Genomic DNA, 25733 nt, shown 5'->3' with positions numbered 1-25733 from the left:
CTGTTGTTCCAATACTGTGTTTCTTTTTTTATCTAATATTTGGGGTTAGGAATCTCTTTCTTTTGTTTATTGTGTAAATAATGACACAATAAAATAGATAAGTAGAGACAAATTTTTGAAATTATAAGAAATTTTATATCAATGATGAATTGATAAAGTAAATGTTGTTTTCAAAACTAACTTTTCAAATAGAACTGTAGCACTGTCACCCCATTGTTCATCAGTTTGCTCAAGCGGGCACCAGTAATGTCTCCATTGTGAGACTCGTTGCTGTTTTTGTGTTTTTGGCATATTGAATATGCCACGGGTAGCTTGCCAGGCTCTGCCGTGAGGATGGGATACTCTCAGTAGCTTGCTAGGCTCTCCGAGAGGGACGGAGGAATCGAAGCAAACACCTTACCTGCTGTGCTATGGCTCTGGCCCAACTTTTCTTTTTTTTTTTTAATTTTTAATTAGTGAATCACCGTGAGTGTACAGTTACAGATTTATACATTTTTGTGCTCATGTTTCCCCCATACAAAGTTCGAGAACCCATCCCTTCACCAGTGCCCATTCTCCACCACCAGTAAACCCAGCATCCCTCCCACCCTCCCCAGTCCCGTCTCCCCCAACCCCAAACTGCCACTATGGCAGGGTATTCCCTTTCGTTCTCTCTCTCTGATTAGGTGTTGTGGTTTGCAATAAAGGTGTTGAGCGACCATTGCGTTCAGTCTCTAGTCTACATTCGGCACACGTCACCCCTCCCCCGCCTGAGCTCCGACCACATTTTACTTGGTGTTCCCTTCTCTGAGTTGCCCAGAATGAGAGACCAGCCTCCAAGCCATGGAGTCAACCTCCTAGTACTTATTTCTACTATTCTTGGATGTTAGTCTCCTACTCTGTTATTCTATATTCCACAGATGAGTGCAATATTTCTATGTCTGTCTCTCTCTTTCTGACTCATTTCACTTAGCATGATACTTTCCATGCTGATCCACTTATATAGAAAGTTCATGACTTCATTTTTTCTAACAGCTGCATAGTATTCCATTGTATAGATGTACCAAAGTTTCTTCAACCAGTCATCTGTTCTAGGGCACTTGGGTTTTTTCCAGATTCTGGCTATTGTAAACAGTGCTGCGATGAACATATAAGTGCAGATGTCATTTCGACTATACTTTTTTGCTCCTCTGGGATATATTCCCAGCAGTGGTATTGCTGGGTCAAATGGGAGCTCAACCTCTAGTTTTTTGAGAATCGTCCATATTGTTTTCCAAAAGGGCTGAACTAGTCGGCATTCCCACCAGCAGTGTAGAAAGGTCCCTTTCTCCCCACATCCTCTCCAACAGTGGTTGCTTTTGTTCTTTTGGATGTGTGCTAGTCTCTGTGGTGTGAGGTGGTATCTCATGGTTGTTTTGATCTGCATCTCTCTGATGATTAATGATGCAGAGCACTTTTTCATGTGCCTTTTTGGCCCAACTTTTCTAATAGATATATAAATTTAAAAATAGTACTAAGAAAAATTCTGTGTTAATGCTTTTTAAGATTTACATGCAATAGATATATCCTGCAAATGTAAAATTTAGTAGGAGGAAGAGAGGTAGGAAAAATTTAAGGGGAGAATCAGAATGGGCCTATATGAGTATAAAAGTGTGTTTTACCCTAAGAAAGGTTGTATGTTAGAAAATATTATAATTACTCTTAGGTCAGCATTAATAAGTAAAAAATTGTAAAAAAATTCTCCGTGGATGTAAAAAACCCCACCTGATTAGATATATAACATTTGATATAAATGAAATGTTAATTTATTATTTTAAATGTATAAAATCCCTTAGCAGGATAGGAGTAAACAAACCTTTATTAATCTAGCACAGGGCAATCTTATGCACCATGAGTGAGTGCTATATTCACCATCAAGTGCTGAGGGGTTTGTCTTGTCTTTTTAAAAAGGCTCCTTTTTTTTTCAATTTTATTGAATCATCCTGAGATAGTTACAAACTTTCATGTTTGGGTTATAATCACACAATGATCAAGCACCTATCCCTCTACCAGAGCACATTCCCCACCACCAATATCCTTCATATACCCCCTTTTCTCACCCTCTTCCTGCTTCCATGGCAGACAATATTCCCCATACTCTCTCTCTACTTTTGGGCATTATGGCTTGCAACACAGACACTGAGAGGTTATCATGTTTGGTCCATTATCTACTTTTGGCACATTTCTACCATCCTGACTGATTCCTCCAGCCATCATTTTCTCAGTTATCCCTTCTCTATTCCTTCTACCTTCTCTCCTCCGCTCATGAAGTAGGCTTCCAGCTATGGGGCAATCCTCCTGGCCCTTGTATCTACTGTCCTTAGGTATCAGCCTCATGTGATGTTATTCTGTACTCCACAAATGAGTGCAGTCCTTCTATGTCTGTCCCTCTCTTTCTGACTCATTTCACTTAGCATGATACTCTCCATGTCTATCCATTTATAAGCAAAATTCATGACTTCATCTCTCCTAATAGCTGCGTAGTATTCCATTGTGTAGGTGTACCAAAGTTTCTTTAACCAGTCATCTGTTTTAGGGCACTTGGGTTGTTTCCAGACTTTGGCTATTGTGAACAGTGCTGCAATGAATATATACGTACAAATGTCATTTCTACTGTGTTTTTTTGCTTCTGGCTGATTGAGTCTCATTTGTAGATCTGCTGTACATCTTGTGGACTTTCCTCTTTGTGTAAGTTACTTTTTTGATCTTTCTGCTTTCAATATTCTGTTTCTGTGTTTGGATTTTGTCATGAGGAGTTTTCCTAATTGGCTCTATATTTGCTCAGACCCTTTGGTCCTCTGGTATCTCTGCCTATATTCCTTAACTCTGAGAATTATCTATGATTTCTTTAACTATTATTTCTTCATCTAATTTGCCTTCAGTGACTATGATGATTCTTACACTATTCCTCTTGAACTCATTCCATAGTTCTCTGATATGCTGTTCATTTCTTTTCAGACTATTTTCCACCTTCTGTGTTTTCTAATGGCTTCCTCCATCTTACCCTGAAACTCTTTTATCTTTTATTCCTCCACTACTGTTAATTTTGTTAACTTACTGCTCAGAGTTTCTATTTTTTTTTTTGTATCACCTACCATACTTTTCGTTTCTGCTTGTATTTTTTCACTTCAACTCTCATACTTGTTCTGTACTGACTACCTGTGCAATTACTTCTTTGAGCTCAATAACATTCTCACTATGGCATCACTAGAGTCGTTGTAATAGGATTTACTGAGCTGGTTGGTGTTGGTTGAGCCCCTGTGTTATTAGGCCTAAGGAGTTCCTCAATCTATTAAAGATAAACATGTAAGGTAATATACTTTTGCTAATATAATAAATGCAATTGAGGAAGCAATCATGAAGCACCTATACAGAAACAGAACAGAGGGCCAGAGAAATGGATCAAAATGTAGATTGCGAGTTTTGAATGTGGAATCCCTAGCACAACACGGTAGCCCAAGTATTGCCACGCGTTGCCTCTGAGCACCTGCTGGTATATTCCTTTCAACGGAAATAAATAGAAGTTAACATTGTATTGAAGCTCAAAAGAGAACACTAGAAAGAGGTGATGACTGAGTAAGATTTTTAAGGGCAAATAGGAATTAGGCAAAAAGGTGTAAATTTTCTTACTCTTTCCTACAGATAACTAACCTACTTCTATTTCTCAAACATTGTGTTCACTTTTTTATCCTTTGTGCACCAGATCATTACTTCCTATACATTCAGAACTCCCTGATTATTTAGTTCATTAACATCTTCTCAAATCAAGAAGCTCTTATGACCTGAATGTAATTTGGAAATTCTCAATATGTTTACATTGTACTAAACTGTAGCTGTATTCAGAAATTTTTTTCTTGAAAGTGCTATAACATTTAAGTCTCTGAGATATTTTATTTTTGCTATATTTCAAGTATATGAAAAGACTTAAAATGGCATAATAATATTTTTGGAATTAAAATTCATCATATATTGCTTCAGAAAAATAATCTATAAAATTTAACTATAATAAAGAGGTCCAACAGTCTGTCTCTTCAATATGACTCTATTTACTTTTATTAGTAAAAGTTTCAATCCATTTCATAATCAACTGTTTTGAAGCATAAGAAAATAAAGTAAACTTTATTTTCTTTTTTCCTGTTTTTCTTTTTTGCAGTGATAAGGAGGGATGTCAGATCTCACATATACAGGGTAATCTTGTGATTTAGTTTAAAAAAGTTATATGATTCCTATATTGTAAGAAAGGCATAATGTGTTATTTTATATAACATAGCAATATCCTTGCATTATTATATATTAATAAAATATCTAACACAGCTAGTCCTGGTACATTTTTCTCATTCATAGGTAGAGTCATATTGAAGAGACAGACTGTTGGACCTCTCTATTATAGTTAAATTTTATAGATTATTTTTCTGAAGCAACAGAAAAACTTGAAGAAACTTTTACTAATTCATTTTGAAATATCTTGCTTACGTATCCATCTCTTGTATATCTTAAGATTGAAATTTCAGGTCTGGAGAGATGTTACAGTGGTTAAAATGCATTTGGCTACCCCTGATTTGGTCCCAGCACCATACAGTCCCCATGCACAAAAACAGGGAATTGCGTCCAGGCCCGACTCATATTGCTGGGTATTGCCCAAACAAACCTCCAGACTAAAGATCAAGATTTAGGTTAAATTACATCTTGAATTTAACGTTACAAAGAGAATAACTGTCCTATCTTAAAAAAAACTGCATTTTGAACTTTAAGCATAATAGTTCAAGTGCATATTTTTAAAATATATACTCCATAAAAGAATTCTCAATTATTTTCTCCTAAACTTTTAAAAGTCTTTTGTTTTACACTGTTCTCATTGTACAATATGACACTTAGCTTTGTTATTTAAAAATAGATAAAAGTTGTTTGTTTTAAAATTTTAATGATTTTGCATTCAAATTATGGAAATTCTCCTCTAGGGACAGCTTTATTTGGATTGTATGTGATTTTATTTTATTTCTTAAGGCTATGATTAAAAGCTTCATGGATGTCTACCAACTTGCAAGCAATCGAATCACTACATTAGAGAAAGAAATGACATCGCATCGAAATCATATTGCTACCTTGAAATCAGAACTTCACACGGCTTGTTTACGGGAAAATGAAAGTTTACAATCAGTAAGTTCCACATTATAGTTTTCTTCTTCGAATTTTGGGTCACATTTACATTCATTTTTTTTTTACTTCTGAGATCATATGCCAATATATATAGTGTAGGGTAAAGATCAATCAGGCAACATAAAATTACTAATGTGGAGAACATTTTGAAGGAAGAAAAGCAATTAATTTTTCCATTGTATCATGTATAAAGATATGCATATTGTTATCAATGCTAAAACACTACATCAAGATTCCTTTGTGTTTGGCAGCGCAGCTTGACAGTTGGATTTGGCAGTATGCATAGTTAAAGCTTGCAACTGTCTGAAGATTCAGTGTGTCCCATTAAGACAGAATATTATTAATTATGCGTATAACCAAAATGGTAATTAGAACATGTGATTATTCTCTGTAGAAAACTAGACTTATCCATAATACATGCCTAACTAAAGATGCATGTTGTGATTCATCTATATGATTAAAATTCAGTTGCAGCATTCATTTTATGTCCTAAAATTGTAGCCCATGATGAAATTTGGGCTCACTTAAGACTAAACAAATTTTTCTACATTTGAAATATGTGTTTGGGGAATAGAAAAATGAATATATTTGTGATTATAGAGGAATAAAATTAATATTAAATTTTTTCCTTGAAAGGCTGATCTGTCAACAAAGAGTTTCAGATGATTACCAATACTTACAATGTCTTTTTTAATTTTTGGTTAGATTATAATGGATTATGGTGACATATGAGGAAAATCAGTATTATTTTGTCATTTAATTGTTAACCTATGGGGTCAGCAAATGGGTTATTAAACTGAAAACAAACAAACAAAAAAACAAAGAATTAGCCTTAAAGCAAACAGATGTATAACTAAATCTTGTTTCTTCAGCTCTTGCAAATCTTAGCTCAAGTGTCAGCTTCCCAATTAAGCCTTTATGTCTGTAGTATTTTAAAATTGTAACCACAAAATGTAAATTGCTACAGTCGCTATGGAAAATGTCCTAAAGAGTCCTTTAAAAATGAAAATCCATTTGATCCAGAGTAGACATTTACCCAGTGAATAGAAAAACACAAATTCAAAAGGATATGTCTTGCCTCATAGTCACAAAAGCTTTTTCACAATAGCTTAAACGTAGAATCAGCCTAAATGCCCCTCAACAGATGACTGGATAAAGAAGCTATGGTATGTATGTGCAATGGAATGCTACTTTACCCTCAAAAAATAGGGGAAATAGTGTCTTAATGGGAAATGGATAGAACTTGAGGTGATTGTGCTTAAGTGAAATAAGTAAAGAAGTAAAAGGAAATTAACAGATGGTTTCACTCATATATAAAATATAAATTACAACAGCAAGATAACTTGCAATAAAAAGTCAAAGTTATCTTCTAGATTTCATAAAAGATATACTGATTATCAGAGGAAAAGGAGGAATAGAGTTAAGAGGTCTCTTTGGTAAAAGGATGGTGTTGGAAGTTTAGCAATAAACCTGAGAAGAATTATATACATACAGAGGTGAGAAGCCATACCCTTGAAATTATGTAGTATTATTTCTTGAGAAAGTTGGAACCACTTACACTCTCCCCTCTCATCTCTTACAAACTATCCCATCTTACCACTTTTTGCCTGACTTCCAACTTTGTAGCCTTATTTATTTTTTTTTAACAATAGCACTCTGTCATTTAGTGACTTGAAGCGTATCTTATTTGTTTGACAGTAGTCTGTTTACACTACTGTTTGTGGGATATGAATGCCTTAAAAATAAAATAAGAAATTGGGGTGTTTATTTCACTACTGTGAAGTCACTCTGGTGCTAAGAGTGGCTAGGCCCTCTCTAGGTGCTCAGCAAATGTTTAATGAATGAAAAATACTAGCAAATTATTTAATAAATAAACAAAGCAGTCTTTTGATTCTCGAGATGTGGATTCAGGTAAGCTATATTGGGTATTTATTTTGGTTTTGATTTTTGGGTGATTCCTGGCAGTGTTCTGATACCATATGTGGTGCTGGGGATTTAACCTGGGTCTCCCACATGCCAGTATGCACTCCAGCTGGTTTAGCTGTTTTCCAACTCAAGCTCATTTTTTGAAATGATTCCTTAAATTTCTTAGAAAGTGATAACTTTTTCTCTAAGAGAAAGTGAACTTGAGCTAATATTAAAGAATGTTATTAGAATAGATGTTATTTAGGGGGGAAAGTCTCTATATATCAGAAGACTAGACAAAATATTGAGAAAGACCAGGGTGACTGTAATAAAGAGAGAGAATACAAGGATGTTCTTAATAAGATAGTCTAAAGAGAAGGGTAAAGATCAGAACTGGTTGACTTATTTTAAGAATAAAGGAAAGTCATTGGCAAACCTTTTCATAGTGACATGCTCAAATTTGCTTTCTTGTAAATAAAAGTTTAACTGTCGTATGAAAAAATAATCATGTGAAGAACATGAGAAGGAGGTATGTTGGAACAGTTTCTAAGTTCTACACTTTCGAAATGGATCAGTGATCTCCTTTACTGAGAAATAGGAGGACATTAAGGCTGTTGTGAATTTAGTTTTGAGTATGTTGAATTTGAGGTTCCCTTGAGATACCTAACTATATATTAAAAGGCTTTTTGATATGGAATTTAAGAATTATGTCTTTGTGAAGATTTTAAATTTATTGTCTTAGAGTGTGGACTAAAAGCTGTTAGCAAAAGTGATATAATTTAAGGAAAATTTATAGAATAAGAAAACAAAAGGCCTACGAATGAAACTTGAGAAACTCTAACATACAATATAGGAGTAGAAGAAGATAGGATTATAAAGGAACAGGCAAAAAGATAAGACGTAAGTCCTATAGCATGAGCATTGAGTATTTCAGTTGGGGTCAGATGCTGCTGAGACTCAGATACAATGCACAGTGAAAATGACTGAGCAAGACTCTTTCAGCAAGAGGTGGATAAATAGTTGGCAAAAAAGGGTAAATTTGAATCACTCTCTCAAGGTTTTAGCTTGAAGTGTGAGCCCTGGGAGTAAATTGCTCAAAGGATGGGGGTGTCCTGTTTTAAGATGCATTGGGTTGGACAGGCTTTCTGTCTTTTTAAAATATAGTCTAGTTTGACCCTGTTTGCTTAACTGTTCATTTGATATTATCTACTATCACTTTTTCAACTCTTTCTTTTGACTACTGTTTGCATGGTGTGTCTTTTTGATTTTTTTTATTTTAACTTAACTATCTATGCTTGACATTTATTGACATTTCTTATGTTTATTCTAACAGTGCTAAGACATTATATCTTCCCTTGTGTATTATTCTTATAGCAAAAGAAACAGATACAGAACAAAATTTTTTAAAAGTAGGCAAAATAAAGTCTATGGTTGCACATGTGGGGAAAGAGTTAATTACCATTAACAATGTGAGGAGATTTTGAAAAAAATGTTTGTTGTACTTTTGAAGAATGGATATAAATTTTATATTTATTAAGATGGAAAAATAATAAGTGCTTTTGTTTTGAGAAAAAAGCTATGCATGTTTAATGAATTAAATTAGATATATTTGTGAAATAGAAAACTTATTGTTACTTTAGTAACATAAGTTTTGTCTTCCCTTTCAGTTAAAGATAACCACTTCACTTAGCCTAAGCCCACTGAAGTTTAAGACCACTTGCAGCAGTCACTCCAAACTCAACCTTTGTGTTTCTAGTTCATCCTTGTACCACATAAACTCTGATTTTTACTATGTAATTCTGCCTCTTTCCATTTCACTATTGATGTTTTTGTGTGGTTTCTCATATGTGTGTGTGTGTGTGTATTGGCCATTCTCTAAACATTTGCTCAGTCCTCAGATGTACTGTCTTATTCAGAACCTGCTCCATAGCTATCACTCCCAAAGATCCCTTATAAAAAGGCTTTAGGGTTCAGTAAGCCTGTGTATACATTTTGGATGTTATTAATTGTACCAATATTACACTAAACCCCATAATTTTAAGCATACATGTAGATGAAAATTCTCCATTGAGGGTTGTTATGAGGAATCAAGACACAGTATCTAGAATAGTAGGTGCTCAGTTAACATCAATTTTCATTTTTTAAATTATTTTTATTTATTTTATTTTTTTAAATTTTATTGAATCACCATGTGGAAAGTTACAAAGTTCTCAGGCTTATGTCTCAGTTATACAATATTCAGATACCCATCCCTTCACCAGTGCCCATATTCCACCACCAAAAACCCCAGTATACCTCCCACCCCTGTCCCCCCACCCCCACCTGCGTAAACTGATGAATTTAACTTCATTTTCTCTTTACCTTGATTACATTCCATATTTCAACACAAAATTCATTATTGTTCTTGTAGTTTTCCCCCAAGAAAGACAGCCCTACTACCAAGGAAGCATTTGATAATTAGTTTTCCATTGCTTAGAATGAAGAGATATGAAGTCCCACTGTTCCAAGTACATAACTAATTTTTTTTCCTTTTTCTTTTTTTTTTCTTCCCCCTTCCCGAGCCTCATGGTATGGTGGACGCCACACCACGTTTCTCCCCAAAAATGGGAAACAACCGGAAAAGAGGGATATTTCCTCTCCTTGGCCCACGTGGGGCTATGGCTTAGTTCACAGTCTAGAGAAATGGCTGCTACTTTGATTACCTTCAATATTTCAACAAAAAACTCACTGTTATTGTTTGGAGTTTCCCCCCAAAGTCAGACCTGCTAAAAAGGAACCATTTCACGTTGCTGACAATTGAGAGACGCAGCGGCCGTGCGCAGTTTTGGATTTCTGTATAAAGTCCAGGGAAAATTCTGTCAGAAATTGCATAGCCCAGCTCACAGTCCCAATGCATTGCTGTAAGAAGCTGCTCTGGGTGCCAAAAATGGGTTAGAAGACCTCTGGAATCAAAGTCTTTAGGAGCAGAGGGTCCGTTTCGTGCTCAGCAGTTCTGGATCTTATCTGGGCCGAGGGCGTGCTGGTAATGCCCACTTCCCATGATTGCCCATGAGCCACAAAACTGCAAAAACTGTACCTCTGAGTTAGGAGTGTTAGAAGGTGGCTCTCGCCACGTGGTGGATATTGTTGCTGCTGCTATTTTCCATGCAGAAAAACAGGGTGGAGAGGAAAAATCCAGTGCAGAGCAGAGTTGTAGCCCAGCTCACAGTCCTAATGCATTGCTGTAAGAAGCCGCTGTGGGTGCCAAAATGGGTTAGAAGACCTCCGGAATCAAAGTCTTTAGGAGCAGAGGGTCACATCAATTTTCTTATGTACAATTTCACTGATATTTCAGTTACTCATACGTAAAGCAACTACACATAGTTTTAGGAAACATATGTAACTAAGGCAATCTTTCTATGGGTAGGCCAAAAAAAATAAGAAGACCCCACAAAACACCTAAGTAATTTTTCAGTCACTGCTTTAGCCTACACCAAGTACAGTATAATGTTAATTAATCTTATCACCTACTTAGTGAACTTATTGATTAGTAATAGTAAATATAGGGTATTGCTGGATGGGAATAAAATTATTCATTATTAATCAAAACCTGAATTTGTCAAGCTGTTCTAATGCATAGAAAGACATTGGTCATATGGTAAACATGAACAGTCTCCACTTTAGAAAACACTTTTGGTGACAGTTTCTTTTTTGTCTTCAGTAACATATAATAATAATGCTGGGGTTCATCTAAGAGAGTTCTCATCAATTGTACACTTGCCAGTACCTTAACATTTTCAGTATGTTGTTCTTTGACCCATTAACTTAGGGCTGCTCTAGAGCTTTTATCTTGAGTAATAGTAACCAGAAAGGGCTTTGCGTAAAGAGCTTTTGAGTCCCATACAGCCCAATAGAGAACAGTACAGCAGTCAGAACCAATTACTTGTGGGTGTTTGGAGACCGACACACTCACAGCTGTGGAGAAACACATGATATTTCAATCTGTGAAACATAGAATGCCAAACTCAAATACTTTTCTGTGAGTTATGATGCTACAAGCTACAGTATTGATTTGCCTCATTTCCATTAGATGTTCAAGCAGTATGTTTTTAATTCTGTAGTACTTTATTTATGAGAAAATAACAAATTACTAATCAGAAAAGCATTCCTGTTAGTATCTTTGCAGGAGAGATATCTGCATCATTGTTCAAAGTATGTCAGATGTGATAGTTCTAAGTGATTTTATATTATCAATAATGGTGAAAGGCTTAGATATTTTGGTTCCTCAAGATAAATTTAAAAAAATAATAAGCTCTGTTCTCTTAAGTTCTCATATAACATTTTGTCATATTTTTAAATTATATTTTCCTAAGAGGAAGGATTATTTGTTAATATTGTGTGGATAAAGCAAGCAACTGAATTTAATTACTTACTCTAGGTAAATTGTTTTCACAAACTAGTTTTTCTAACACTTTATCTCAGTTGATTCATGATGTTTATTATTAAGATTTTAACCCTTCAAGAAAATAATTTTAATAATGCATTACCCATAACTTAGTTCATTGAGAGAATCTATACAGTACATTTTAGTAGTATAAATGCAGATTCTGGAGATTTGCTCCCAGGTTTTCAGCTAGAACAAACACAATCAGAGTAGCTCCCAAGGCCTGATTCCCTGTCTAAGGAATGATACAGCCATGTGAGTTAAAACAAATCTCTGCCAGCAGAGTACAAGTATTGTGGAGAATATAACTATTATATAAGCAACTAGAAAATGGCAGATGTCTTTGACAACTGTATGGGCAAACATCTGCACACTTTCTGTATGGCTTATTTTTCCAAATTTCATAATTTCTAGTTAGTCTCAAAATTCACCAACATTTGATGCCACAACAATACTCATTTTTTCCTTTTGCTAAAAACTGCCCCATTTTCATGGTTCATTAAATTCTCCCATTTTTGTCATGAACTCCAGGTGAGACCGTAGAAAATTAACAGAGCTAAAAGAGGGAAAAATACAGTATCAAAAAGCAGCCCAGTTAACAGGCAAATATTTTCCTTGATCCTTAACACAGATTTTCAAGCTTTGAAAGATAGCTTGTAGTCTAGAATGTAGCTGCTTAAATTTGTTGGTCACAACTCCATGTAGGGTTGCCAAACTGAATGTATGGGTTGTGAACAGTTTCATCATGTTGTTTAAAACTAAATTAAATTTTATTATCAGTAAATGTTTGATTTGCATGCTTATTTTATAAACTTATATACCCGGTGCAGGCAGAGAGTCTCTTGCCCGCACGCCTAGCTGTCTTCCCTGGGGCCCCTCTGAGGGGATGGGCTCCAGCTTCCCTCCCCACACCGAGCAGAGCTCCCGGTGGCCGAAGACCACCGGAACCTAGCTATAGCCATGCTCGAGGCTCCTCTCCACACGTTCGGACAGGCCTCACGCATGAAGGTACCGGCAGAGGAACCCAGGTGTGTGTAATCCCATAAACGGCCAACATCCAGAGACTTAAAAGCAAGCTCCCAGAGGCTTGATATCTTGTAGCTTACTTCTCCCTCTGGGAGAAACCGGCAAGCTTCTGAGAGTTTCCTGCCCACATGGGACAGCCTTGCAAGTTTCCCATGGTGTATTCATATGCTAAATCCAGTAACAAGCTGGATCTCATTCCCTGACCCTGAAAGAGCCTCCAATGTGACATTGACATCATTGGGAGGGCCGAGTCGAGAGAGACTTATAAGATCTCAGGGAAAGGACGAATGGAGAGGTTACTGAGCCCGCTCAAGAAACCGATGATTAACGGGATTTCGTGATCGTCATCGTGATACCTGGTGTTGCATAAAAATATTTTGAGCCAAAAGGGATTGAGAATGGAAAAAATTTCAGAAGCCCTAGTCTAGAAAGTCATACTTTTTTGTGCACAGTTAACAGGGACTGAAGGTTTGTTTTTTATATGTACATACATTTGTATGTATATTATGCATACAAATACATAATACATAATATGTAATTATGCAAATATGTAGGTATAAATAATACATGTATAGCATGACCTGTCTAATGTTATAACACATAAATATTATGCAAATAATTAAAAGGATTGTTTTTTAAATGCACTTACACAGTGCTATGAGAACACATAATTGGGTAACCTTCCTTAGGCTTAGACTAGGATAATGTACATTCAATGAGCCTCATGCATACTTTTTTTTTTCTTTTTTTTTGCTTTTTGGGTCACACCCAGCGATGCTCAGGGGTTACTCCTGGCTTTGCACTCAGGAATTACTCCTGGCGGTGTTTGGAGGACCATATGGGATGCTGGGGATCAAACCCGGGTCGGCTGCGTGCAAGGCAAACACCTTACCCGCTATGCTATCGCTCTGGCCCCACATGCATACTTTTTATAGCTTTAATATGATGCAACTTAAGAGGAACAATTTTCATAATGAATTGTATCTGGATAATTACTATCACTTGTATCATTTGTATCACTTGTCATCCTGTTGCTCATCGATTTGCTCTAGTAGGCTCCAGTAATGTCTCCATTTGTCCCTGTAGCTTGCTAGTGTAGCCCAATGGTGTCTGCTCACTCCAGGAACATGAAGAGCCTCAGACCGTTTGTTCAGGGCCTTGACGAAGAAGTCTGACCATCTCATAGGTGGGTGGCCATGCATTCTTTTGACGTCCCATGGAATCCAGTTGGTAACAGCTCTAGTCCAGCGGTTGTCTCCAAATCGCATTACATGTCCAGCCCATCTGATTGTTGACTCCTTGGCAAACGAGACAGCGTCCCTGATTCTTGATTGTCCATGGAGGTTGGAACTTCGGATTCCTTCTCTCACTTGAATGAAACATGATATTCCAAGCATAGCTCTTTTGATTCGTCTTTGGGAGACCCAAATAGCATTCTTCTCCTGTTTTCATAGGGCTCAGGTCTCTGAGGGGTTATGTTAGTGCAGGAAGAACGGTGGAGTCAAAAAGATGTGCTCGGAGCCGGAGGTTCTTCATCCTCTTTTTTTTTTTTTTTAACCATTCCAACAAAGTCTTTATTTTCTTAACGGCTAGCTTAAATTGTTTACTAAATTGTATTTTGAATCAAATTTCCCATTTTAAAGTAGTTACAATACCTGAACTCCCACAAATGACTTCAAGTAGATGATAGAAACAATACACATATATTAAATCATTTTCAGCTTTTCTCATTTGATATTCAAAGTTTATAAAATGTTCCTATTTTTTTTGGAGACTTGTTATTATTACAAGAAACTCAATATTTTTACTACTAGTGAGATGAGAACTGTCACTGTCATCCCGTTGCTCATTGATTTGTTCGAGCGGGCACCAGTAACATCTCTCATTGTGAGACTTATTGTTACTGTTTTTGGCATATCAAATACGCCACGGGTAGCTTACCAGGCTTTGCTGTGCGGGTGCGATACTCTCAGTAGCTTGCCAGGCCCTCCAAGAGGGGCAGAAGAATCAAACATGGGTTATATACATGAAAGGCAATATATATATATATGTATATATATAATATATATTATATATATCATCGATAGGACATTTGCCTTTCATGTAGCTATATATGTATATATATACCTATATATATATACATATATATATATATATATTTGCTTTTTGGGTCACACCCGGTGATGCACAGGGGTACTCCTGGCTCATGCATTCAGGAATTACTCCCGGCAGTGCTTGGGGGACCATATGGGGATGCTATCTCTCCAGTCTCTCTCTCTCTATATATATATATTTTAATTTTTATTAGTGAATTACTGTGAGGTACAGCTACAAACTTATGAGCATCTTGAACTCTTGCGAAACCTCAGTGAGCTTGGTCACTGTGTGGATATGGTCAATCATGCTGAATCCTTTTCAGAACCTGGCTTGCTCGCATTATAAACTTAGATATAAATTTTATATAAATGTAAAGCTTCTAGTATCTTCCCTTATAGTAATTATATCAATTATTTTTATCATTATCATTAAGGGGTGATATTAGAAGTTTTACATTTATATAAAATTTATATGTAAGTTAATAATATCACTGTATCACTGTCATCACTGTCATCCTGTTATTCATCTATTTACTTGAGCAAGCGCCAGTAACGTCTCCATTCTTCCCATGTTTGAGATTTTAGCAGCCTGTCTTTACTCATCTTTCACAAAGATTGGAAGCTCTTTCAGGGTCAGGGGACCTGAGACCTGTTATTGTTACTGTATTTGGCATATCAAATACACCACAGGGAGCTTGCCTGGCTCTTCCATGTATTCTGTGTAAGGCACTGAGGTTGGAAGGAAGAGGTATAAAACCAAACTTAGGGGTATGAAATGGTGGGTAAATGTAGCTGAACTGCAGAAAAATAACACTGGAGTCAAAATATCATAGAATATCAAGATATAATGTGAGAAAGAATTTATTGACAGTAAGCAAAAATGCCCTATTTTTCTGAAATCTGGGATATGAGCTTAATGATAAAATAGAACAGTTAACTGAGAAGATAATAGTTTTGAACTTGAGCTAAATACACAATTGCCTGAATCTTCCTGAAGCAAAAATTAACAAAATTATAAAAGTTTTTCAAATGCTTGATCATGGTGGAAGAGGTTATATTTTTCTCAGTAAAAGGTGGATCAGGCAGACAAAATAAGTAAACATTATTTTAACATGGTTAACATGCTTTAACCTAATATAGACATAGAAATATTGATTCAACTTATTTTAGAGAACTTAATATATAGACATGAATACATGGAAAGTTTATTATATGTAACCTTTATATTAGATATATTTTTTGCATAAGGATTAATATAATTCACTGCATTTAGAGATTTTTTCAGTAATAAAATATTACAAGGGTGGAGCAGGAATAGCAAGAATGAAATTAAACTGAACATTATAAACTATTAACTTGTAGAAAATATTTATGATAATTTTGTAGTTCATGCTTTTGTTTTTCCTACCAGCTCAAAGAGTTTTAGCAACTTAATGTTTCTGATTTCCTTCTATTATTTTTTTGTGTGAAACTTTATTTAAACACTGTGTTTTACGAAGTTGTTCACAATACAGATGCTTTAGGTATTCAGTATTCCAGCACCAGTCCCACCACCCTGTGTGACAGACAGGGACATTCTGTCAGTGTCCCTAAGTTTCCCACTCCTGCCCACCCAAGTCCCACTCCTTTAGCAGGCACAAAATATATAGTTTACTTTATATTGCTTATTATAACATACATCTCGTAATGGTGATTAGCTAAAGTCACAGCCTGAAGATTTACTGAACTGTTAGGTGTAAGTTGAGCCTTCTGGGTTACTGTTTTCATTCATTGAAGTTAATGGAGTACTACTCAATTTTACCATTTAATATTCTGTGTTTCTACTGGGATATCAGCTCTGTGAAATTTGGGGCTGTTGTGCAGCCACATATGTATCCACATGCTTCAGGAACTTTGGAGCTGGAACAGTCAGCTGCTGGAGTCTCTGTCATCTCTCTGTCACCAGTTGCAAAGCTGGGCCATATATCTGGCAGCAGTGGGAGGTGGATGTGGATGGGTGAGTGCTGGGTCTTTGGCATGGTGGTGACTCCATCTATGCATATCCCACTAAGGCTCCAAAGATTGGGGTCAGGTGGCTGTTGGACCTACCCGTGATAACATAGCTGCTGCCTTGTCTCTGAGATCAGTTGTAAAGCTGGGCCATATCTCTGGCCGTGGCAGGGCCTCCTATTGTTTTATCTTTCTTATTAGATTCAGTTATTTGAGCATTTCAAGTGTGTGACAGATTTTCAGAAATATTAACATCATTATTTGCAAATACCTCAAACTCACTAAAGTTCCTGGACTGACCATGCTATTCAACTATAGCACTTCCCATTTTTTCAAATTCTGTTCTCTACATTTATTTTTCTCAACTGTGTTCCTTAAAGTCTAAGGTCCAACCCTTAATATTTGTTACATTTTTATTCTAACAGTAATATTTATTTATATTTTAAAAAATCTTTAAAACTCTTTTAAAACCAAGATGATCCTTACTTGAGTAAAAACCTAATGATAAAACAATAAAAATTTTAAAAATAAAAAATATTTTTTCCTTTAGATAAGCAAGCATTAATTTTTATTAATATTCAGATAAATAGTATTATGTCCAATTATGAACTTATAAAGTTATGCATATTTCACAGTCAACCATTAACTTTTAAACATATTCCACTTACAAAACTAAATTAAAATTTTTTAAAAAATTTTTATTGAATCACCATGTGGAAAGTTACAAAGTTCTCAGGTTTATGTCTCAGTTATACAATATTCAAACACCCATCCCTTCACCAATGCCCATATTCTACCACCAAAAGCCCCAGTATACCCCCCTCCCCCACCCTCCCACCCCTAACTGTATAACTGATGCATTTCACTTCATTTTCTCTTTACCTTGATTACGTTCCATATTTCAACACAAAACTCACTATTGTTGGAGTTTCCCCCAAGAAAGACTACCAAGGAAGCATTTGATAATTAGTTTTCCATTGCTGAGAATGAAGAGATATGTAGCCCCACTGCTCCAAGTATATAACTCTTTTTTTTCTTTTTTCTTTTCCTTTTTTTTTCTTTTTCCCTCATCCCCCTTCCCGTGCCTCATAGTATGGTGGATGCCACGCCGCGTTTCTCCCTGAAAATGGGAAACAACCGGGAAAGAGGGATATTTCCTCTTTTCGGCTGGCGTGGGGCTGTTGCCTAGTTCACAGTCCAGAGAAATGGCTGCTACTTTAATAGCCTTCAGTATTTCAACAAAAACTCACTGTTATTATTTGTTATTATTTGGAGTTTCCCCCCCAAGTCAGACCTCTTAAAAAGTCACCGTTTCACATTGCTGACAATTATAGATGTTAATTTTTGGATTTCTGTATAAAGTCCAGGGAAAATTCTGTCAGAAATTGCATAGCCCAGCTCACAGTCCCAGTGCATTGCTGTAAGAAGTCTCTGGAATCAAAGTCTTTAGGCGCAGAGGGTCCGTTTCACTCTCAGCAGCTCCAAATTTATCTGGGCCGAGGGTGTGCCGGTTACACCCACTTCCCATGATTCCCTAGGAACCCCAAGTGTAAAACTCGTATACCTCTGGGTTAGGAGTCTTAGAAAGTGGCTCCTGACATGTGGATGTTGCTGGTGCCGCCATTTTCCATGCAGGAAGACAGGGTGAGGAGGAAAGATCCACCCCCGGGCAGCACGGAGTTGTAGCCCAGTTCACAGTCCCAGTGCATTGCTATAAGAAGCTGCGCTGGATGCCCGAATGTGTTAGGTCTCTGGAATCAAAGTCTTTAGGCGCAGAGGGTCCATTTCACTCTCAGCAGCTCCGAATTTATTTGGGACTAAATTAATTTTTAAGGGATAAATTACATTTTAAGGTAAAGTGCCATAAATCATATCCAGAGACCAAATCTAAAACATAAAGGGAAGTTTTCTTCTCTTTAAACATCCAAACATAAAAAGAAATCTCGCAGTTCTCTAAACTTTCAGATACATAATGCATGACAAGCTTTTGAGAAATATTTGATACATGAAACTATAATATTTAATATTTAGAGTTACCATTGATTTAAAATTAGTTTGTTGGGGATGGAGAGATAGCACAGGGGTTATGGCTCTTGCTTTGCATGCAGCCATCCCAAATTCAATCTCCAACTCTGCATATAGCTGCATGGAGCACTGACAGGAGCTATCCTGAGTAAAGAGCTCAGGAATAAGCCTTGAGCACTGCTGAGTGTCACCTAAAGCCAGTCAAACAACCAATTAAACAAAAAATAATACACCTTTCCCACCAACGAAGCAAAAAAAGGTCTTTGACTTTGCCTTCAAGGAAATGACTTTTTAATTTTAGGTTGTTGCAGGTGCTACACCTTTATTTCCCTACTTTAAGAAGTTACCCCCTTTTTTCAATTTTTATTTAAGTACCTTGACTTATAATACCGTTAATAAAGAAGTTTCAAATATATGGTGTTGCAGTTCCACACCCACCATCCTAATATCAGTGTTCCTCCACCAATGTCTCAAGGTTTCCTGTGACCACCTCCTATTTTCCCTTAGTAAATTCAGTTCTGTATGTTGAATCTTAGGTTCTATTTGCATTGACCATTATTATTCCCTTGCTTTGTTTCTTTGCATCCTACATATGAGAGAGATTATTCTGTATTTGTCCTCTCCTCTGACTCAGCATGACACTTTCTAGTTCCATCCACATAAGGAAGAATTGTAGGATTTCATTTTATATTTGACGTTCAAGCATATTCTGACTCCATCTGTTTTTTACTTTATCTTTCAGTTGACAGAAGCAAGAATTTTTTGTTATGTTAATTTACCACTGTTTTTACCTGTCAGAGTACTATATAGTAGTTTGACTTACATAGTAAATTTTTGGCTATATTTTATCATGTTGTGAGGCTGAGACATTATGTATTGTCAATTTTAGATAATACTTTATAATGATATGCCTTTAATAAGTAATGACTGTTTTGAATTGAAATTAATTGGAAGAGCACAACTTCAAAAAAATAATAGTTCAATACGTACTTGATATGAAGCATATACTTTGCACAAACCATAATTCTTTCTAATCTTTTCTCAGTCAAAGTTTTCTTGTATCACTGTTTAATGTATTTCTCTGGCAAGACTTAATGAGAATAAATAGAATAACTTACTTATTATTAGATCTATGCCAAAATGTATATTTAATGTTTTTGTTTGTTTTTGGACCACACCCAGCAGTACAGAGGGCTTATGTCTGGTCTGTGCTCAGGGATCACTCCTGGTGGTGCTTGGGGGAACCATATGGGGTACCAGCGATGGAACCTATGAGAGCAAGTACCCCCCCTGCTGTGCTATCTCTCTGGCCCTAAGTCATTTAACAAACAATATAAACTGGATGTTTCTCCTTTTCAGTACTCTTTCTGCACGCAAACAAAAAATGAAAATATCCAAAATTTGACAAAGAACATTCTTCTCAGGATAGCACTTAATAATTTAAAACTTTATTAACTATTTTGAAACCCCTGCCTCAGTATGTGTATGTTTATATACATAGATACATAAAATGATACATATTACCTTTACTTAAGGTACTGAGTAAATGTTTGTTGATAGCAGTGCTCTTCCAAATTAAAATTAGCTTTGTCTAAACCTTACAAAGAAGTTGGAGTCTGTGAAGTTTATCTTAGAAAGAGAAGTCTAATTTATATAAATTTAAGCATTTATTTTCAAAATGGATTTCCTCAGTTTATGTTGTACACAAAACTTAGCTCAGTATATAAAAGCTAAAATTCTATTTTGTGGGGTGGTTTTGGGCCACACCTATCAGTGCCTGCTGCCAGCTCCAAGTTCTGTCCCAGGAAGTTGATCCAGTCAGACTGAGGTCAGCCATATGCAAGACAAACACCTGAATTCCTATACTATTTCTCTGACCCAAGAACTTGTCACTTGTCATTACATTGCTCACCAGTTTGCTCGAGCAGGTGTCAGTAATGTCTCCGTTCGTCCCTGTCACATGCTAGTGTAGCCCAATGGCCTCTGCTTGCTCCAGGAACATGAAGAGCATCACAGACTATACGTACTCGTCCTTCCCAATGCTGCTGTATTGGGGGCTCTTTCAGAGTCTGAAGCCCATTATAGTTACTGTTTTTGGCATATCGAATATGCCACAGGTAGGTTGCCAGGCTCTGCCATATGGGAGAGATACCCTCGTAGCTCGATGGGCTCTCTGAGAGGGATGGAGGCTTTTAGAGCAGCCTCTAATCATCCTTACAGGTGCTCCCAGTCTACCGGATGCAAGTGAAATAAATTTTGTACCCCCTCCGAGGGGGCCCCGGTGAAGACAGCCTGGCGTTGGGGCAGGAGGTTCTGCATCACTCTATAAAGGAGCTTTGCTTTATAGTCTCTGGATCTTGGTCGTTGATGAGATTACATAGCACCAGGGACAGTTTGTGGTGTGACTACCAAACTACTGGAAACCTGGGGATCTGGGTGGAGGAGGCCCAGTCCCCGTCTGAGCAGGCTTGGCGATCTCAGCCACAGGTCCCGCATACCTGGTTTCCTCTGTCGGTTCCTTCATGAGTGAGGCTCATCCAAGAGTGTGGAGAGTGGCCTTGAGCATGGCTGTGGCTGGGTTCTGGGAGTTTTTGGCTGCCGGGGCTCTGCTTGGGGCTGGGAAGGAAACTCAACCCACCCCCTCTGAGGGGACTTCAGTGAAGACAGCCTGGCGCGGAGGCAGGAGATTCTGCCAACCCAAGAACTAAAATTTTTAATGAAAAATGCAGATAAATTTTATGGATTTGGACTTTACAATGTGTTCCCAGACACGACACCAAAGTATTGAAAAAAATTAAAGTTAAAAATTTGTAACTTTGGCCCATTATGAAATGGGAGAACATTGAGGACCAGAGAGTACAGGAGGTAGAATACAGTAGGTAAAGAGCTTGCCTTGCATGCAGCTGATCAGGCTCAATCTCTGGAACCCTACGTAGTCCCCCTAGCCCAACCAGGAGTTATCACTGGGTGCAGAGCCAAGAGCAGTCCCTAAGCACTTCAGGGTATGGGGTTCCCAAAATGAAGATAAAAATAAAATAAAATGGGAGATGTATTTATAATCATATGTCTAACTAGGGCCTGTTATGTAAATTACTCTTATAAGTTAAACAACAAAAACAACCACCTGATATTAAAAATGGGCAAAAGACTTGAAGAAATTCTTCTCCAAAGAATATATACAATTGATCAATGAATGTATGGAAAGATTCTCAACGTCATTATTCATTAGGGAATTGCAAATAAAAACAAAATGAGATACTACTTCAGACCCTAAAGAAAACAGTAATAATAATAATAATAATAATATTTAAAAAACTGTAAAAGTAGAGAATGTTATTAGCTGCTCTCTTTATTATTGCCAAAATATGAAAACTACTCAAATACCTACCAATTAATGATAAACTATTGTGATATAATTAGACAATGAAATATTATTGTGGAATAAAAAGAAATGAAGTAATGAAACATGTAGCAACATGGATATTCTTTGAAAACATTAAATGAACAAGCCAAATGCCAAAGGCCACCTGTTATTTTAATCCATTCATATTGTCTGGCAAATACATATATATTACTTAGTGGTTGATCTGAGTGGGGAAGTTCATAGTAGAAAAATGGCTGCTTAATAGGTATGAAGTTCCCTTTTGGGGTGAGGGAATAGTTCTGGAACTACAATGTGGTGATGTGATATAATGCTACAGATATGAATTGTATATTTTAATACTATTAAAATATTAAGACATTAGTGGAAAGTATTTGATATTTTGATGGTGGGGTACAAAGTTACTACTTTGTACATTAATACTATTAACAATATTGTCCCCACATTTCCTAAAACCACAGTTCTTCAGCAATAATTCCATGTAACATTGTATAGGAAGTAGAAAACCACTGATCTTCATTCTTTTCTTTATGAGTTTTTATTTAATTGAATCACAGTGAGAAACAGTTACAAAGCTTTCATGTTTGAGTTTCAGTCATGCAGTGATCGAACACCTATCCCTCCACCAGTGCACATTCTCCACCACCAATGTCCCCAGTATTCCCCCACCCCCTTTCACCCTCTCCCTACCTCTGTGGCAGACAGTTTCCCCCATACCCTCTCTACTTTGGGGCATTATGGTTTGCAATACAGATACTGAGAGGCTATCACATTTGGTCCTCTATCTACTTTCAGCACATATCTCCTATCCCAAATGATTCCTCCAACCATCATTGACTTAGTTGATCTACCTTCTTGATTATAGTTGCTGCTATGGGCTGTATTCGGGAACAAGTGCTAATCTGCATCTATAAAAAGGTTGAAGAATGCTGCTCTAAACTATAATAAAATAGCCTTTAAAAAACCTATAAATTGTATGTTATATGTATTTTACATATTAAATGCTTACCTCTCTTCTGGAATGTTGGGATAGGCAGCTAAATTTTTACACAGAAAGGCAATTTGTTTTCCTGGAAAGCAGCATAATAGAGAGTTAAAGGAACTTGGGTTCTATAACATTATTTCTTATCTACTTATCATGAAGCTTTAGAAAATAAATAACATAATCTTCCTGATCTGCATTTTTCCTATCTTTGAAATAAAGGATTTTGATTAAATAAAAATCAAAATTTTCTCTCAGTTTAAAAATTCTCTGATTAAATTCCCAAATATAATTGTGAATACTTAGATTTTATATTTTCTTTTGTTCTTGCTTCAGTTTATAATGAGTGTGCTTCTAAATTTGTAATTGCAGTTGTATTTTGAATTTGTTTATATTCAGCACCAATAACCCTTTTATAAATGTGTAACAGTTATAGACATCTTACAGTATAACTTGTAACTAGGTAGTCAAAAAGTCCCCAAAGTAATCTGAAAATGTATTAGCATATTTGTAGGAGTATTTCCTTTTTTATGCTAAGTTTTTGATATTTAATATGTTAGGAATGTGAACTTTTAACTCGTCAAACTATTGTAACATATTTGAAAATTATAGTAATTTGATTAAAATGTTGCCTATAAGGCAAAAGGTTTAGTTAATAGAATCCATATGTAATTAAAATGCAGAACTAAATGTAATCAGACTCCAGTGACTAGTGCCTTCATATTGATAGTTTTACAATGGCCTCTGGGGTTGAAAGTTTAAATGTTACAGAATGCAACTACCTCTGCAGAAAACAGCTTCAGTTAGCAATTCAGCTGTTTTAAGGACATCAACACAATGAATTGATAAGATGGGAATACCATATTGAGGATTTTCATTGTTTTAGGAATCTCTTTAGTTGGCAGGTGGTGGAAGCGCAGGGCTCCGTTTGCGGAGAACCACACTCCACAGTTACATAAACATCATGAGTTAAGGTTCGTGTCATGAGCCAAATCATTGCCATTTTTTCTTCTTTTTTAATAAGAGTTGCTTAATTTGGGTGAATTCATTAGAATCATATGAAAGTTATAGACACAACACTACACCAAGCCACAAAAAATGTTTAATTTTTTTTCCCCTAAACTTAAAAAAATTATTTTCTCTGGACAGTTTTAAGAGTCGACATCCTGTGTTAGAGTTCTCTAATCATCACCAGCACAATTTACAATCAGAACACACAGAGAGCCAGTTTAGACCAGCTCATCTGTTGATCTTGGCAGAGACCCTTCATCTCACTGTGTGCAGCTGCCACTTGAGAGTTGGGGGACTCAGCAGAGAGCCAGAAGAGGGTGGGATGCAAGGCTGGTCAAGACAGGAACACGTAGGCCTGCTTCATTTCAACAGTGTGTTGCTCAAAGGGGGAAAAAAGCCTTTTTATTTTACTGCCCAGCCCTCTTCTTTGTAACCTGAAATTAAACGAGGACCTCTCGTGAGCCACTGAGCTCCAGGCATAAAAAATTGTAATGTCTGGCTTCCAGAAACTGTCCCGTCAAAATGTGCTTCTGATTAGGTGGCTTAATTACAGCTGTGAAAACAATGTTGATTTAGGTCTTAAGATTCCAGGGCATGTCAGCCGTTATTAGCTAACCTTGGACTGAATCCACCGTTTTAAAATTCTGTACCACTAAAGTCACCCTACTTGACTTTTTTTATTTTAGGCAGAAAAGTTGCCAGAAGCAACACTTTTATGCAAAATATTGTTCAATGTGCAATTTCAACTGTAGCATTATTAGTGATCATTAAGGAGATAGTTAACTTTGCACTTTGTCAAGAACAAGGAAGTTTTGTTTACAAAAACAGTAAGCTTTGAATAGTATTTTTAAAGGGTTGACAGACATAAGAATTAATTTTAATTCCTTTAATTCAGTTTTATTTCAAATCCAGCTTGTTGGTTTAACCACCCAATTTTATTATACTTAAATTTTCCTGACAGTTTCATTTGCTGTTAGGAAATAAAATTGCAATTTTTTTTTCAACATGGGAAATAATGGCTAGTTTTAAAAACGTTATGTTTGAAACTTCCCTTGCCACAAGTTGGTTCAGAGACAACAACCTCAGTTTACTTTTGGAAGGAAATGAACTTCATTAAATATTTTTCAATATTTTAATGTAAATATTTTTTCATAGTAAGGAAACTTATTAGACTGTTGTATTTACACCTGCAAGGAAAGTAAAAAATCTTAATAATTATATGCTTCCAATACTTTGGAATAGTCAGTCAGCTGTCACTGACATAAATGTTTTACTACCTGTTTAAAGTAGCTATAGTTCCATTGTCTAAAACTCTGCTCATTTGCTCTAAATAGTATTTTTATTTGTCAATATTTTTGAAGGTGGGCATTAAATAGAAAGTATACCAAAAAAGAATAAATTAGTCAGCTGAACAACAAACATAAAATTCTTATAATAATTTTAGAAGAAATTTTTCCTTTAAAATGCATGATTTATGCCAAACTGAACACCCAAGAGAAAGCTAAATAATTTTTTAAAATAAAATATCCCACAGTAAAGACATTAAGTCTAACAAAGTGGGTGGCCAAGACACATCTTTTTTTCTACTACTAGACTCCTAGAACAATTAACTAAGTTACTCTGAAGATGTATGGACAAGGAAACTTTTGTTCAAGTTGAATTAAGTGTTAATAACACATGGATAATTGTGAGTAATGAATGGAAGAATAATTTTATGGA

The 25733-nt window shown here is 36.2% G+C and overlaps 1 protein-coding gene across 1 annotated transcript in view; it reads left to right on the top strand.

Moving 5' to 3' along the window:
* Positions 1-25733, top strand: part of CCDC171 (coiled-coil domain containing 171) — a 318539-nt gene that overhangs the window by 259333 nt on the left and 33473 nt on the right. Inside the window, exon 23 of the mRNA XM_055123989.1 lies at positions 5023-5175. Coding sequence (XP_054979964.1) covers positions 5023-5175 — 153 coding nt within the window. The remainder of the gene's footprint in view (positions 1-5022; positions 5176-25733) is intronic.

The sequence above is a fragment of the Sorex araneus genome, chromosome 1 (assembly GCF_027595985.1).
Source record: "Sorex araneus isolate mSorAra2 chromosome 1, mSorAra2.pri, whole genome shotgun sequence".
NCBI classification, from domain to species: domain Eukaryota; kingdom Metazoa; phylum Chordata; class Mammalia; order Eulipotyphla; family Soricidae; genus Sorex; species Sorex araneus.
Note: the sequence above shows the minus strand (reverse complement) of the source record. Positions and strands in the feature narration are given on the sequence as shown.